We start from the raw sequence: 17362 nt of genomic DNA on the forward strand, positions 1-17362 counted from the left end.
TGCAGGATACACAGCAACTGCCCTAGTGTGCTTGTAAGCAGATGGCAACTCTCCCGAACATGTCAGTTGCCATGTGTTTTGCAGGGTACACGGCAACTGTCCTAGTGTGCTTGTAAGCAAATGTCAACTCTCTCTTTTACCCGAACATGTCAGTTGCTATGTATTTTGCAGGGTACACGGCAACTGCCCTAGTGTGCTTGTAAGCAGATGGTAACTCTCTCTTTTACCCAAACATGTCAGTTGCCATGTGTTTTGCAGGGTACACGGTAACTGCCTAGTGTTAGTAGGTGGAAACTCTTAAAATTTTCAAATCATGGCAACTATAGTAAACCAGACCATACATGGCAACGGCTGCAGTTTGTCCAAAAATGGCATCTGGCACTTGAACTGAGATGGCAACTGCAGTTGAGCAACCATGACAGCTATAGTTGTCCGACATGGCAACTGCAGTTAAACGAACATGGAAGAGGGTCCGGACCATGGCAACTGCGGGCGCTTGGTGACTGTCACGCGGGACGTGCGGGACCATGAGATAGGAGGCCTGACGTATGGGCGTGTGGGCGTTATCTATTTTGCCCACATGTAGGCATGTGAGAGGGACCGTGAGGAAAAAAAGGTGTGTGGGCATTACTTGTTTTGACCACATGTATGCGCGTGTGTTGATCCTCTTAAACACTACACAAAACATGTGGACAGACCCCTTAACGCCCACACGTGTGGGCGTTATCGGCGTCAAAAACAAAGAATTAAATTTATTTTTTTAAGAAAACCAGAGAAAATAAAAGAAAACCGCTGCAAACAGTGAAAAAAATCATTAAGAAACCACATAGGGGAAAAAACACGCGTTCTCAGCTACAGTTTTGTGCTGGCCATGTAGCCCCCGCGCAGAGGCGAGCCTGAGCTCTTGCCTCGCAGTAGGCGATAAATAGCTCTGGCGGTAGAAAAGGGCATCGGCCTAGATTGGGAAGACCCGCAACAAGGCCGTAGCCCCGTCGCCGTCAGGCACGGCACTGGTCGCCGGCGCCGCCCACTTCGACTCTACGCCATGGGACGGACGCGCCACGGGCATCAGTCGGGGAAAAGCTTGCTGTGCTGCCCCCAATCTCTCGTCCATATCCGGTTTCGAGGCGGAGGCCGATTGGGAGGGGACGGAGGTGCTGCACCTCGCGGACAAATCGAGGAACAGCGCCGAGAGTTAGGTATGTCACATGTGATTGCATTTCTGCTCTTTCATAGCTCAGGTCCTCAGGCGCCAACTCGCATACCATGGCACAATAATGTCGTGTTAGTCCACAAATTCCGGAGATGCCAGGATAATTTGGTAGAACAAACGAGTACTTTGATTTGAATCCATGGCCTAGCGAGATAGATTGGGGAATAAAAGGCGGAATTCTTAAGCGGCAGTGTGTAAACAGACCACTTGACCTAGGATTGGCGTGGACTTAATGTACGAGCACCGATTAACCGACCACAAAGTTCTCAAATGGAAGGAGATGCTTCATGCCTGAAAACTATTGCCGGTAGTAAACGAGCAGTACTAGAAACAGAAAATGATACAATTACTGAATTCCACTCTACGGATGATCAATGACGATGCCGTTAATCAAATTACAAAACATTATCTAAGCCGATGCAACAATAACACAGTAGGCGTTCCCCTTTCACCGTCCAGATAAGAGGCTCATTTGTGACATCCCATTGGTATGGCCAGACTGGAAGGAGCTCCCCTCGTTGCTTGCTCCTGAAATCATCAGCTGGAACTGCCTTGGAATTTCACTATCCATGGAGTAGGTACGTCGAGGGGTCGCAGAAGCAGACTGCTTTTCACTTGAAACCGCTGGCAACAACCCTTTGAGCCTCGTGGCAACCACAGTCATGGTTGGCCTGTCGATGGCTGCGTTTTCCACGCAGTTCATGGCAAGGTCCACCACACTCTGCAGGGAACTGGCATCATACTGATCCAGCAGTCTCTTATCTACAACATCACGAATGCTTCCCATAGCTATCTTTTGACGCACCCAATTTGGTAGGTGGACGGTTTGAGGGTCCATTAATAGTGGGGGTTGTCCGGTGATGATCTCCAAGAGCACGATGCCGAAGCTGTAAACGTCTGTCTTGACAGTGATTTGGTAAGATGCATGGTACTCGGGGTCGATGTACCCAGGAGTGCCAGCAGCAGCAGCAGTAGATATGTGCGTGTGAGCATCGTTAAAAGCCCGCGAAAGCCCAAAATCAGATATTATTCCCACCAGATTCTTGTCCAGAAGGATGTTGGGGGTCTTGACATCTCTGTGCACGATTGACGGGGTGCATAACTCATGTAGATACTCCAGTCCTGCAGTTTATTCAAACCAACACACACATACATGACCTAGAAAAGAAGAAAACACACACATACATAAATGGCCTAAAGGCAAACACACAACTGAAATGCAGACCTTGTGCAGCATCAAGTGCAATATGGAGTCGTTGTTCCCAATTCAAACTATAGTCACCTCCTGCACCAGTACATACCAAATTAATGTGAGTTCCATTTGATTTGTTCATGGTACTAGCATAAATACCAATTTCTATAATTTTTGCACATATCTAAGCTAACTAACACATGCACTTTGATCTTCAAGAGATAACTGCTTTTCCTACTCTCTACCGGAGCATTTTTATGTACAAATCTAATCAACGAGCGAACCAAGTTATTGACATATTCTTTGAATACATACCTCTCTAGTTTCTGGTTTGTTGCTGGCTTTGAAAGATGTACTTGTTTACAATTTGTGGCTATCATGCTATGTTTAGGACCTATGACTAAGAATGTAAATGTGGCAGCCCCAATTGTTTACCTGATATTTATGATCATGCCATGACTATGACATTAACAATATGCAGCTCTATGAATGCAGCTATGGTGGCCGCAATTGTTAGTACAGTATGTATACGGAGTAAATTTGGTCTACGAACTCAACTATATTGAATAGCAGCAGTAACACTTTAGTCAATCAACTACACCTTTAACATGGAATTCGGTTTAACATGAAAATCCTGATTGCCGTACAATGTCAAAGCCAGATTAGCTTGGTTTTATAGTTTATATTTTTATATGAAGACTAGATCATGTCAAATTAGTGATAATAATTAACTGCAAGTCTAAGTCAGCTATGCTTGATAGGAACACTAATAAAAGTTAAAGGGGAAAACCACCTCTTAAAAGCTGTTGAAGATTTCCTCTGGGCATGAAATCATAAACGAGTGCTAGGCATTTCTTGTTTTGGCAATATCCTTGCAAAGTCACGAGATTCTTGTGATGAACTTTCGACAAGGTTTGCACCTGCGATAATTGATATAGTTACCAAACATCCTAGACTTGAAGCCAGTTGCATTATTTTATCGAAATGGACTGTGGAAATGGTTTTGTATGTTTTGCAACCTTAATTTTTTCTTGAAGAAAGTAATGACGTGGCCTAGTTGGTTTTGTGTTATACCTCGGGGAGGAAGTCTGTTGACTCTGCTATTGATTTCTCCATAAGCACCTTAACAGCTACTTCATCGTCATTTTCCAGTGTGCCATGATAAACAGTACCAAAACCTCCTTTTCCAATGATTGATTGGAAGTCGTTTGTTATGTGCTTCAGTTCTGTGTATGTGAACCGTCTGATATCAATATGTAGTGGAGTTTCCTCTTCATACATAGAATCTTCATCATCTCCCGACTTCCCTACAGAGTCAAGAAGTTGTTTTTTACATGGAAGTTTAGGTACGAAGCTGCTGTCTTCTGTCTACCACCTATTGCATTGATGAAAGGGAAATTTAGAGCATAAAATTTCGTTTTACCTTTCCAGTATAACTTCCAGAGTATGCCCATCACTACTAGGAGGGATACCAGTACCACAGGAACTATCACTGCGATAAGCATGGTAGATGTGGTGTTCTTCTTCTTCTTTGAACAGTACGTATCTTTTAGGTTTGAGCATACAGGATTGCCTTCTAATCTAGTAATACAATTAAATATCATGCGTAAAAAATAAGCTCAAAAGATCTCAGCTTCTCTATAAAGCTATGATTAATTGATTATAAAACACCTCTATATTCTAACACAACTAACTTGCTAATAGTGCTTCTAAACATCTCTATCCTCCGAAAGAACAAACTACATGGTTTCTAAATCATGTGCAGTTACTAATAGGTCATTATCTACCTCTTATTTTGAATGCCCATAGATGACAAAAGTATTTATAGTCACTAGATGCTAGTACATGTAATTAAAGGCACATTTGGATCGATGAAATGCACAGGGAAGTGTGTCTCGAAGATCTTTTTGTGGCACTCTGATTGGCCACCACAATTTGGTAAAATTTACCAAAAGTTTATGTATATGCCAAGTGGGGATGCTCTGGCATAGTGCTAGCAAAGTGTGGCACGCCACAAGTATGCCAACTTTATGCTGAGCCTACTCCTTTTAGGTGTAGTTTTTTAGTTTTAAGAAGAAAAAAACCAGCAAGGAATTGTGCAATGGAGCATGGCAAAACCTTAAGTCCAGCAATCCGGCCTGAAATCTTTGAAGAATAGAGTCAGAGATTGGTCCATCTAGCTTGTTATTTGACAAGTCACTGAAAAATAATAGTAAAAATCATTCATCTAAAATTTATACCATCAACCACAATTGTAATCAGCACTACCATCAACCACAGATGTAATCAGCATGTAGACTTACAGAAATTTAAGTGACTTCAATTGATAGTCTGGAATAGCTCCCGTCAAATTGTTGTGTGATAAATCCCTATATATATTTCGTTATTATGGTCACAAAAGATGTCAAAATAATTTCATTGAGCCCATCAATATTATGTGCTGGGCACCACTTACAAGTTTTCAAGTGATGTCATGTTCATGAATGATATGGCAAATCCACCCCTCAGTCTGCTGGTAGACAGATTTCTGCAAAACCAACTCATTTGAATACAAGTCATCTTAATCTAGTGATAGCATTGAGCAAACATGGATTTTGAAGATTATGTAAATATCTTTATGTGCTTTAGGTCTACACTAAATTACGTGTGCTTTCAGGTTTCAACTAAATTACGTGTGTTTTCAAGATCTTAGCCTAAGACACGTGGCTGAGTTTCTTCCTAGTGATATATGTATAAAAACATGAACATATCTGGAGCAACATGTAAACCAAAAGGAGCTTTTGCGGGAGCGTTAAATTGCTTGGGGTTGATGCAATGCACTTCAAAGGTTTAGAAAGATTGAATTGGAATGTTTAGAGACTTCAAAATGTATATGATATCAGCCCTGGTTATGCTCTTACACTGTGACAATCCTTGGATTCTGGTTGCTCTTAGAGTAGTCGCAAGTCAAACCTTCCCAAGAATACTCTCTTGGGGAGCATGGATCTCCATTCCAGTTTCTTTGTGCCAAATTGTAGTGTGTCTTGACTTCTTTTATGTACTTGTCTACAACCGCAAAAGACAAAGGAAACAAATATGTATGGCTTAAAGTAGCTGTATAAGTTGGTATGGGGGGCTTACATTATATTATAAAAGATGAAAAACATTGCTTAAGAAGTTGCAATATCATTGCATATATATTCAAGCATTATCTTATCATAGAACTGATAATTGTACTACTCATTTATCAACTATGGTCTTCCCATGGCACATTGGCATCAATTGACCTTAAGAAGACGGCTTACTCAGGAGTTGAGTGTACAACTAATCAGTTGGTTGATAAACTTAATCCTATTACTCTAGTAAAGATCGTGACAATGTCAACTGGAGTTTGTTAATCTTTAGGGGTCTAGACAGTGAGACCTCGGTCATTAGCATTGGCAACTGCATGATGATCATGTGAATCTACCACATAGATGGCAAATGTCTAATGCATGTGCTGTATATAAATGGGCCATTTGCATTTCTGCCCCTAACTCGAACCACCTACTCAGATTTGCCCCTAATTTCAAAGCATGCTCAAATTTGCCCCTCTGCCGTTAAGTCACTACTCAGAAATGCCCTTCCGTCCAGTCAAAGGCCTTTGACCGTCAAAGGCCCATGTGTACTGTAGCAGACGGAAAGTGCTACAGTATTGGACGGAAAGTGCTACAGTACTGTACGGAAGGGCATTTCTGAGTAGTGACTTAACGGCGGAGGGGTAAATTTGAGCATGCTTCAAAATTAGGGGCAAATCTGAGTAGTGGGTTCGAGTTAGGGGCACAGATGTAAATGTCCCTATATAAATTGATCTTACCATCGGCGGAGTCGGTGGTGAGATTATCCATCCGGACGAGTGAGTACACCTCCAAAGCGTTGATGAGCGGCGGTAGACTCGAGCTGGGTGTCTTGCTCAAGTTGAAGAATGCATCGGCGTGCAGGAACTCCCCGCTCTTGTACTTGCTGTCCATCTGGAATCGCAGCGGGGAGAAGTCTGGGAACAATAAATCTTCGGCGTTGTAGATGTTGAACCTCCTGCTCAGGTTCCTCTCGTTGATATCGGCAAAGTGAAAGATTGGGAGAAGCTGTAGGCTCTTGCCATCTTGATTGCGACCCGTTGCCACGATGATGCTCATGTGGGAGTAGTTTGTGTCTATGGTCAACGCCTTCTGGAAGATGTCCGACGGCACGTTGAAGACGTTGTCGAGGCTCTTCACTTTATTGTTCGTGTTCAGGTTGATCCAGGGGTAGGATGTATCGGGCCACCTCTGCCAGAACCGGTCATAATTGTCCGTTGGATATCTTCATCGCACACAAAGACAAGGAAAACAGATAAATAGATAGCAGAGTACGCTAATCTTTGGTTTTTACCTGAAGGCACTTAATATGGGATCTAGCAATCCCAACTTCTTATCACCTTTCTCTCTCTAAAAAAAGGAACTTCTTATCACCTTGAGGTTTACTATTAAGTTTTGTTAGAAGTGATTGCAGGATTCAGAAAACAAAGGACCAAACATTTTAAACGTGTTAAGCTAGCAAACTAAATTAAAATTGAGGCATATTTCAGATATAATCCAATATTATGTATGGCAGCCTCATCAGCGTCGAGTTGTCGACTCGTGGGCTGATCCACATTCAGGACAAGTAGTTGTTTTAGGTTGGTGTGTGGATGGTCGTTGCGTATGTAACGCGGTGATTATGGACGGGCTATGTACCATTGTACCCCTTCTCATTTAATAAGTACTTATATGATATGCATGCTTATGTGTATCCTAGAAAAAGGACGATAATGCTTGTTGTATACCTTGCCTGTCGCCTGATATGTTTGGTGTGTAGTGCAGGCCTTTTGGATGGTCGTGTCGTGTACTCCCTCCGTCCAGAAATACTTGTCATCAAAATGAATAAAAGGGAATGTATCTAGACGTATATTAGTTCTAGAGACATGTCTTTTTATTCATTTTGATGACAAGTATTTTCGGACGGAGGGAGTATATATGCTGGAATTGTGGAAGTTAATTTGGGTCGTTCCTAGGTGCTGTAGGAGGGCACACTAGTTGTTGTGAGGGTGTTTTGTGCATGAGGTTGTTGACTGATCTGTTTAAACTAATCTTTTTACCTTTCTGCACTTTGTTTTTAATTTCCAGACTTGGATGTGTTCCATTATTTTGATAACTGTTCCATTATCGTTGATTATGGAACCCGATACTTTTCGAGGATTGTATGGAAAAAAAAAATCAATAATTGATCCAGAGCAGTGTTGCTTGCATGGGGAAAAACAAGTATGGCAGCATCGTCTCACCTTGTGATAGGGTCGGTGATGTTGCCAAATCTGAACCGTTGAAAGTAGCTGATTGACACAGAAGTATTGACGAAAGGGTACATCGTATCTTCTAGTGGCCTCAGCTCCAACGCAGATATGAAGGGAGTCCCTGAACCAAAGTTTATCAGGCAGACGGACACGGCGTTGCTCGGAGCAACGGTGATCACCTCCTTCCACACGGTGTCTGATGGATCCGTATTTGTCAAGTTCACCGACTCCCAGAAATTGACCCCGATGTGGAGCCCAAACAGAAATGGTGACCCGTCCATAGTCTTGTTCAACCCGTCATAATTGCCGTAAGTGAACAAGGCCCTCAGTAGATACTTCTTACCAATGATGGATGCCAGTGTATAGCAATTCCTTGGGCCGTCAGGGAAGCTCCTCAAGGTTTTTTGTTGCTCATTTGCTGCGCCAGCCATGAACTCCTCCGAAATTTCATGGCTCAAACCGCCCTCGACAGATTCACCATCGAAACGGTACACTATTCTGGTGGTGTTGTCGATGTAGGCACTGCTGTTTGTCCATCCACAATCGATGTTTACGAACCCTGAAAGACGGTGAGTATGCATCAGTTTCATGTGCTTCAAGTTTAAGATGCATACTAAATCATTGATCGCGACATGTATGGCTAGACATGCAGTAGCTACTAATCTGTTGATTTCTGAGATTTCAGTAAAGTGAGATTTCTCAAGTTGCACGCTGAAGTAAACTGAACTGTGCGTGCAGATGGAGTACTGGGCAAACGCTAGGAGGATATGGCATGCATTTACCAGCGGTAGGGGGCTGCGCTCGGACTTGAATCATCGTGGCCAGGATGAGAAGCAGCGCAAAGAACCATGTCAGCTTTGTAGCACTACTTTTCTGAGAACATGCCGAGCAACTGAAGCTGATTGCCATGTGCTGTTGTTGGGTTCTTGCAATGTCTGGAGGCAAGAGACAGACGGCTCGTGCCGTTATATGGCAGAGAAAGACAACTACTAACACGGTTCAGTAAGCCTAGGCGCTGGATTAACAATGCTGGGTAAAGAGACCGTTGGGTTCGGCGGTAGGTAATTCTGGTGAAAGAACTGCATGCAATTTGCTTTCATCAAAAGAAAATGAGGGTGCAACTTGCCGTGCAGTTCAAATTTGCACGCCAGTTGCCGTGTTATCTTACAATCTTCTGCATGCGACAAAGGCACTGCTCGTCATTGCGATGACGAGGGGGATTGTAAGTCGAGGACTCGGTGTTTGTGTTGGGCGAGACATGTATGCAGAATTGCAGGTCGCCTATGCAGTCAAGGATGCTGATCTTTGTCTGAACCAGTCTGCCACGCCAAACTAAAGAACCGTAACGGAGTAGTCACAAGATTAAAAAGAGGGATAACCTACCAGTTGGACGATGCTACGCGCTTAACTTGCCACTTGCCAGACCAGTTCGACGATGATACGCCCCGGTAACTTAACTCAACTAGAACTAGGGTGATGTGATACGCTTGATGGCGGTTTCTTTAATGGAATTCGACGAGGGGCTTGTTGTTTCATAAGAAAAAAAAACTTGGCAGACGAATCATGGGACCATTGTTGCCCGTTTTGTTTCTTCTTCTGTGTAAAAAAAATGAACAAAGTGCTTGCACACGAAAGGAAGTGTTAGGACAAGCGTGGCGGAGCTTGAGACTTTAACGATTGCCGACAGGTCAACAGCTCCACCGTCAGATAATATATGGTGAAGCGCACGACCGTCCGCTCTCCTCGGATCTCGGCCGCTCGGTACTTGGCAGTGGAGCAAAAATGAAACAGGAGGGGTTCCGCCTCACGGATGCCCGTGGGCCGTGACCCACGTGGGGCTATTATTGCGCGGGTGCGCCCACGCTGTAACTTGACTGGACAGTAAGGCCTCACCCTGATCCTCAAAAAAAAAAAAAAAGGCCTCACCCCGTCGCCATCAGGCACGGCGGCGGGGGCACCGCCGCACGGCCATCGATCTGGCAGCACCGGAACGGAACTGCTCTACTGCAGTGATGTGCGGCCCACAATCTCTTGTACAGCTCGCGTTTGGAGGCGGAGGCAAGGGGGAGGAGGCGCTCGCGGACAAGTCGAGGAACGGCCCACGGCGCGAGCGGCGGCCGGCGGCGAGACTAAGGTATGTCATGTGCCATTTCTGCTCAGGTCCTCAGGCTCCAACTTGTGTGCCATTGCATGTAGTGTGTGTTAGTCAGACAAACTCCGCAGATGCTCGGATGATTTGGTAGAACAAACAAGTACTTAAATCTGAATCCACATCCTTGCAAGAGAGAATGGGGAAGAAAAGGCCCAGTCCTTAGGCGGCAGTGTGTAAGCACTAAGCAGACCACTTGCCTTAGGATTGCCGTGGACTTGATGTACGCGCACTAATTAATGGGCCACCGAGTTCTCAAATGGAAGGGGATGCTTCATGCTTGAACACTATTACCGGTAGGAACGAGCAATATTAACACTATTACCCGTAGAAACGAGCAATATTAAAATCTGAAAATGACACAATTACTAAATTCCAGTTTACGGACGATCAATTGCAACGCAGTTAAGCAACTTACCAAACATTATCTAAGAGGATCCAACAATAAACACACTCGGCGTCTCCCTTTCACCGTCCAGAAAAGAGGCTCGTTTGTGAAATCCCATTGGTATAGCCAGACTGGAAGGATCTCCCCTCGTTTCTTGCTCTTGAAATCATCAGCCGGAACTGCCTTGGAATTTCAGTATCCATGGAGTCCGTCCGTCGAGGGGTCCCAGAAATAGCTGGCAACCACACTTTGAGCCTTGAAGCAACCTTGGTCATGGTCGGCCTGTTGACGGCTGCGCTTTCGAGGCAGTTCATGGCAAGGTCCACTACACTCTCCAGGGAACTGGCATCGTACAGATCCAGCAGTTTCTTGTCTACAACATCGTGGATGCTGCCGTTAGCTATCTTTTGCCGCACCCAATTTGGTAGGTGGACAGCTTGAGGGTCCATAACTACCGGGGATTGGCCCGTGATGATCTCCAATAGCACGATGCCGAAGCTGTAAACATCTGTTTTGGTGGTGATTTTGAAAGTTGCATGGTACCCAGGGTCGAAGTAGCCAAGAGTGCCAGCAGCAGCAGTAGATATGTGTGTGTGAGCATCATTAAAAGCACGTGAAAGCCCAAAATCAGATATTACCCCCACCAGATTCTTGTCCAGAAGGATGTTTGGGGTCTTCACATCTCTGTGCACTATTGATGGGGTGCATGACTCATGTAGATACTCCAGTCCTGCAGTTTATTAGAACTCATACTCTATGAACACACACATACGTACATGGCCTAAAAGATAAACATGTAGTTGAAATACAGACCTTGCGCAGCATCAAGGGCAATATGAAGTCGCTGTTCCCAGGTCAAACTATAGTCATCTCCTGCAATCAAGATGTACCAAATTAATGTAAGGGCCATCTGATACGTGAATTGTAGCACAAATACCGTGTTTTGCAATATTTGCTCATATTTTCCTAGATCGATGATGGTTCCACACACAAATGATTAACCATAGCATCAATTTTTACGATAAAGAACCATAGCATCAATTAGCGCGTTAAGATCTAAGACCTGCATAAACAGTCACTTTGATCTTCGAGACCTCACTCCTTTTCATTCTCTTTACCAGAGCATTTTCATATACAATTCCAGTTAACAGGGAACCTAGATATTGGAATTATTCTTTGAGTATTTATCTCTCTAGTTTCTTTGTTTCTTACCGCCGTTTGAAGGTGTACAAGTTTATAATTCGTGACTATCATGTTATGGTTATGACGTAGGTAAGAATTTATTTGTGGTAGCCCCGATTTGTTAACCTAATATCTATGACCATGACATGGTTAGGCCTTTAAGAATATGCAGCTCTAAGAATGCAGCTCTAAGAATGCAGCTATGGTTGTCTCACGTATTAGTCCAATATCCATACAGAGTAAATCATGTCTACCAACACAACTGTATTGACTAGCAGGCGCAATAACGGTTTAGGCAATCAAACTACACCTTTGCAAGAAAAAATAGTTTTGAAACTCCTGATTGCAGTACCATGTCAAAGCCAGAATACTTTGATTTTAGAGTTTCTTTTTTATACTTATGACTAGGTCCTGTCAAAATTTACTTTTTATACTGTTAAGCACGATATATTTGTAAAATTTGAAAAGTAGGTGATTCCGAAGTTCTTAATCCAAGCTATTGGCATCTGGGTCTCGTGTAGTTATTGGATTCTCAAGAAGTAAAACCCTGAGCAGGTTTAGGTTTGATTTAATGATTCAATTTTACTGAATTGAAGTACAATACATTAAAAAAATAAGAGAGAAACCTCCTTTTAAAAGCTGTTTAAGATTTCCTCTAGGCATGAAGTCATAAACGAGTGCAAGGCACTTCTTGTTCTGGCAATATCCTTGCAAAGTCACGAGATTCTTGTGATGAACTTTCGACAAGGTTTGCACCTGCGGTAATAGATATAGTTACCAAACATCCTAGAACTGGAGCCAGTTGTATCATTTTATTCAATATGGACTGTCGAATTGGTTTTAGGTGTTTTGCAGACCTATAGTTTACTTTGGATGACTTGTAACAAACATTGGAGTAATTGAGACTGTAAGCATATATGATGCAGAGGGCGGGGGTAATAAAGCTTCCAATTCCAAAAAAAAAAGGTTTCTATTTGAGAAAGTAATGTTATAGCCTAGTTGGTTTTGTGTAATACCTCAGGGAGGAAGTCTGTTGATTCTGATATTGATGTCTCCTTAAGCACCTTAACAGCTACCTCATCACCATTTTCCAGTGTGCCATGATAAACGATACCAAAACCTCCTTTTCCAATGATCGATTGGAAGTCATTAGTTATGAACTTCAGCTCTGCATACGTGAACCGTCTGATATCAATATGTAGGGGAGTCTCCTCTTCATACATAGCATACTCTTTATCGTTTCCCGACTTCCCTGCAGAGTCAATAAGTTGTGCTTTATTTGAAAGTTTAGGTCTGAAGCTGCTTTCTAATGTCTACCACCTATTGCATTGATGAAAAGGAAATTTAGAGCATAGAACTTTGCTTTACCTTTCCAGTATAACTTCCAGAGTGTGCCCATCACTACTAGGAGGGACACCAGTACCACAGGAACTATCACTGCAATGAGCATGGCGGGTGTGGTGTTCTTCTTATTTGAACAATACGTATCTTTGACTTTTGAGCATATAGGATTGCCTTCTAATCTAGTGGCATCATTACACACCATATAGGAAATAGGAACTTATAAGATGTTAGCTATGACGGCTCTCCAGAATTATGATTAGAAGATGCCTCAGTTTTCTAACACGGGTAACGTGCTAAACATGTATGCACTCCGAAAGAACTAACTTGATGCTTTCTCATCTATGTATTCTAAAAGAAGAAACTTCATGGTTTGTAAATCAGATGCAGTTACTATGGTCTTTTTATACCTCTCCTATTGGTTGCCATAGACAATAAAGCGTTTATAGTTACTAGATGCTAGTACATGTAACTGAGGGCATGTTTGGATCAATGCATAGCTCTGTGAAAGTGTGGCTTCACACACTTTATGTCACCCAAATTGGTTATCACAACTTAGTCCTGTATACGACGTTCAATGTGTACAAAATATCCATGCTACTGCGCCTGACATAACAGCTCCTGGTGCAACAACATGTACCAGCCTAACATGGGGAGGCGGCGAGTTTGTAGCAGTAGGCGGCACAGGGGCTTTGTTACCCAAGTGGGGCTGCTGCGGCATAAAGTTAGGTACTTGTGGCACACAACAAGTATAATACTCCCTCCATTCCTAAATATAAGTCTTTTTAGAGATTTCAATATGGACTATTTACGGAGCAAAATGAGTGTAGCTATACTCTAAAATATGTCTATATACATCCGTATGTAGTTTGTATTGAAATCTCTAAAAGGACTGTATTTAGAAACGGAGGGAGTACCAACCAAACTGTGGGCGGAGGAAGTCCAACTTGTGAAACTCTAGTTTGGTAACGTGTGGCATAGTTGTTGTGCAAAGACTGTTGCTAACCCTCGAATTTTTGCTATCAGGCTCAACCCTGTTTCTTTTAGTTTGAGTATCTACTCCCTCCGTCCGAAAATACTTGTCATCAAAATGAATAAAAGGGAATGTATCTAGACGTATTTTAGTTTTAGATACATCCCTTTTTGTCCATTTTGATGACAAGTATTTTCGGACGGAGGGAGTATTATTTTTATGCAGTAAGAAAGTGCAACATTCAGTCAAAACAAAAGGATTGTGCAATAGAGCATGCAAACCTTAAGTCAAGCAGACCAGCCTGATATCTTTGAAGAATAGAATGAGGGATTGGTCCATCGAGCTGGTTATATGACAAATCACTGTAGAATAATAGTTAAAACCATTCTTTAAAATTTATATCTTGAACCAAATATTAGTACAATCAACAGAGAGACTTACAAAACTTTCATTGACTTCATTTCGTACTCTGGAATACCTCCTGTCAAATTGTTGTGTGACAAATCCCTACATGTTTTTTGTGCTTAGGATCACAAAGATGTCAACATAATCTCATTTAGTCCATTAATATTTTGTGGTAGGTCACTTACAGGGTTTCCAGTGATACCATGTTCATGAATGATATGGTTAATCCACCTTTCAGTCTGCTGGTAGACAGATTTCTGCAAAAGAAAAATCATTTAAATACAGATCTGTTAATTCAGTGATTGTTTGTCAGACTCTGTCGAATAATATAGTAAAGATGGCTGTGAGAGGCCGGGGGTTATCCTCCTTTTCGGGAAAAAAAATATAACACAATGCTCTTAAAAAATTGAAAATATTGAATTTTGATGTTTAGCTTCCAAAATGTATATGGTACAAGTCCCTGTTAGGTTCTTACACTGCGACGATCCTCGGATTCGGGTTGCTCTTAGAGTAGTCGCAAGTCAAACCTTCCCAAGAATACTCTCTCGGTGAGCATGGATCACCATTCCAGTTTATTCGTGCCACACTGTAGTGCTTCTTGACTTCTTTCATGTATTTGACTACAACAGAAAAAAGAAAGACAATGGAAACAGATAGCAATGGAATCAAAAGGCTGTATACGTTGGGTATGGGAGCTTATATACTTTAAAAGAGACGAAAGCCGTGAAGGAAGAAGTCACGAAAGTATTTCCTATGCGAGCTAGAACTGAATAAATTGCATTGATTCATTTCTCTAATATTGGATTGGCCTGTATAAGATGGCCTATTTAGCAGTTAAGATGGAGTACTAAATCAGTTGGTTAATGAACTTGATGTATTTATTACTTTGCTGGTGAAAATCCTGACAATGACAAAATGGTTTTGGGGATCTCAGGGGTCTAGACAGTCAATGACATTTTTAAAAGCATTGATGATAATGTGAATAAACTGCCGGAGGTGTTCAAGCAGTTAAACCTACTGAATAAACTGCATGATGATAATGTGAATCTACCACAGGCACACACTTAGTATATGTATACTTGGTGTCTTACCGTCGTTGGAGTCAGTGGTGAGGTTATCCATCCGGACGAGAGAGTACAGCTCGAACGCATTGATGAGCGGTGGGAGCACCGAGTTGTTGGTCTTGTTCAGGAGGAAGGAGGCTGCGGGGTTATGCAAGAAGCGCCCATTCTGGTGCATGCTGTCCACCTGGGATCGTGAAGGTGAGAAGTCTGGGAACAACATTTCGTCGCCGCTGTAGATGTTGAATGACCTATTTGGATTGTTGTCAACGACCTCGGCAAAGTGGAAGATCGGGAGAAGCTGCAGGTTCGTTGGGTCCAGGTTGGGACCCACTGCCACATTGATCTCGAAGGAGTAGTTTGTGTCTAGGGTGCTGGCCTGCTGGAGGATGCCCTCTGGTACCTGGAAGGTGCTGTCGCCGGGTAGCCTCCTCACTGGACTGCTAGTGTTTAGGGTCATCCAGGGGTAGGTGTTGTAGGAGAAAGACCAGCCCTCCCAGAACCGGTCGTAAGGGTCCAATGGATATCTTCATCGCACATAAAGACAAGGAGAAAACAGGTAAATAGGTAGCCAATAAACTGCCCTTTTTTTTTAAACTTGAAGGAAATAGCTGTGACAACTCGCCAACCAAACTTCTTGTCACCTTGGGATGGCATTAGTTTTTGTTAGAAGGAATTGCAAGATTCAGGAAACAGATTAAGGAGCAAACACTTCAAATTTTCCGTGCTAGCCAACTTCAAAACCATTGTCAGGCATAATTAAGATCAAATCCAAAATTATTATGGATGCCAGTCTTGTCTTACCTTGTGATGAAGTCAGTGGCTTGACCAAATCTGATCCGTCTAAAATAGCTGATTGACACCGAAGAATTCACAAAAGGGTACATCACATCTTGCAGTGGCCTCAGCTCCAACGAAGACACGAACGGTGTCCCTGTACCGAAGTTTATCAGGCAGACCGACAGGTTGTTGCCCGGAGCAACGGTGAGCACCTCCTTCCATATTGTGCTTGATGGATCCCAATTGGTCAAGTTCACCGCCTCCCAGAAATTGACACCGATATGGAGCCCAAACCGAAAAAGCGATCCGCTCATCGTACTGTTCAACCCATCGTAGTTGCCATAAGTAAACATAGCCCTCAACAAAAACTTCCCGATGGTGGATGGCAGTGTGTAGCAATTCCGTGAACCCTGAGGGAAGCTCCTCAAGGTTTTTTGTTGCTCATTACCGAAAAAGGGTTTTCCCCGCTTTATAAATAAAGCAACTTCCACCAATCACACGGTAACTGCTGGGGCGCACAACACATCAAGCCCAAAAGAGAAAGAAGAAGAACAAAATGCCAACAACGGCAACTCGGCAAAGCTAAGATGATCCGCCTCCGCTGCGCCCTCCGGATTCGTCCCACCACACACCAAGGCTCCGAATCGCCGCGTAACCAAGCAGCACCTCCAAGAAGGGGTGCGACGTCGACGACGCTGCTGCCCGGACATGTCCTACGGTTTCCCCCGGCACGCGGAGAGGAGTGGAGGATGGGTAACACCTACGCCCCTCAGGAAGGAAAGGCGACGCCCGCAGGCGACACCGCGTCGGCGCCGAAAGAACCGGCAGGGATTTCTCCCGCATCCCAACCACCACTATCCGTCCGATCCGGAGCCAACCAGCCAGCCAACCACCAACCAGCATACGCCACCACGGTCTTGAAGTCATCCATGCCGCCTCATTGAGACCGCCATCAGGAGGCCTAGAGGATGGAGAGAGGAGCGCCAGAAATCGGGAGGGGGAGCACCGGAGCCGCGCCGGAGGGAACCACCTCCACCACCATTGTGCGGGAGGCCTGTGCCTCCAGCACCGTCGCGGGTGCCGACCGGACGTGGCCGCAGTGGCACACCAGGCCACCCCAGGCCCGGCCAGGCCCATCTCGGGCCCGCAAAGCCGCTGCCGCCCCGCTGCAGCAAGCCGGCGACGGTGCCGCCCCCACCCAGCCTTCCTACGCCCGAACTGCACCTCCAGGGGGCTCCGCCGTCGATGAGAAGCCACCGGCCCGCCGCGGCCCAAATGGGCCCGAAGGGGCCCAGATCTGGGCCGAGCAGGCGCCGCCACCCCCCACCACCGCGAGCTCCGCCGCCAACGGC

General features: G+C 44.1%; 2 protein-coding genes across 2 annotated transcripts; both read right to left on the reverse strand.

The window, feature by feature from the left end:
- Positions 1–1205: 1205 nt before the first annotated feature.
- LOC119279697 (senescence-induced receptor-like serine/threonine-protein kinase) lies at positions 1206–8640 on the reverse strand. The gene is made up of 12 exons (XM_037560851.1): positions 8514–8640; positions 7723–8404; positions 6241–6725; positions 5306–5450; positions 4861–4932; positions 4709–4774; positions 4524–4604; positions 3829–3986; positions 3480–3712; positions 3199–3325; positions 2439–2498; positions 1206–2335 (listed from the first exon to the last, which is right to left on the reverse strand). The coding sequence occupies exons 1-12, from the start codon at positions 8638–8640 to the stop codon at positions 1662–1664; spliced, it is 2910 nt and encodes a 969-aa protein (XP_037416748.1). The 3' UTR covers positions 1206–1661.
- A 1583-nt stretch (positions 8641–10223) lies between these two features.
- LOC119279698 (probable LRR receptor-like serine/threonine-protein kinase At2g28960) lies at positions 10224–16853 on the reverse strand. Its single transcript, XM_037560853.1, has 12 exons — positions 16677–16853; positions 16035–16477; positions 15261–15757; positions 14645–14789; positions 14355–14426; positions 14206–14271; positions 14046–14126; positions 12819–12973; positions 12467–12702; positions 12077–12206; positions 11082–11141; positions 10224–10998 (listed from the first exon to the last, which is right to left on the reverse strand). The coding sequence occupies exons 1-12, from the start codon at positions 16851–16853 to the stop codon at positions 10349–10351; spliced, it is 2712 nt and encodes a 903-aa protein (XP_037416750.1). The 3' UTR covers positions 10224–10348.
- Between the last annotated feature and the right edge of the window lie 509 nt (positions 16854–17362).

The sequence above is a fragment of the Triticum dicoccoides genome, chromosome 3B (assembly GCF_002162155.2).
Source record: "Triticum dicoccoides isolate Atlit2015 ecotype Zavitan chromosome 3B, WEW_v2.0, whole genome shotgun sequence".
NCBI classification, from domain to species: Eukaryota; Viridiplantae; Streptophyta; class Magnoliopsida; order Poales; family Poaceae; genus Triticum; species Triticum dicoccoides.

Excerpts from the sequence above, each read along its gene's own strand:
- LOC119279697 (XM_037560851.1), bottom strand. The coding sequence starts at position 8,640 with ATGGCAATCAGCTTCAGTTGCTCGGCATGTTCTCAGAAAAGTAGTGCT. Across the intron at positions 5,451-6,240 it reads CACCACCGACTCCGCCGATG|ACAAGTACATAAAAGAAGTC; the intron begins GTAAGATCAATT and ends TTGCGGTTGTAG. Across the intron at positions 4,775-4,860 it reads ATGACATCACTTGAAAACTT|GGATTTATCACACAACAATT; the intron begins GTAAGTGGTGCC and ends AAATATATATAG.
- LOC119279698 (XM_037560853.1), bottom strand. The coding sequence starts at position 16,853 with ATGCGGGAGAAATCCCTGCCGGTTCTTTCGGCGCCGACGCGGTGTCGC. Across the intron at positions 16,478-16,676 it reads CGTCGCACCCCTTCTTGGAG|CGGGGAAAACCCTTTTTCGG; the intron begins GTGCTGCTTGGT and ends TTATTTATAAAG. Across the intron at positions 14,427-14,644 it reads AATCCGAGGATCGTCGCAGT|AAATCTGTCTACCAGCAGAC; the intron begins GTAAGAACCTAA and ends TTTCTTTTGCAG.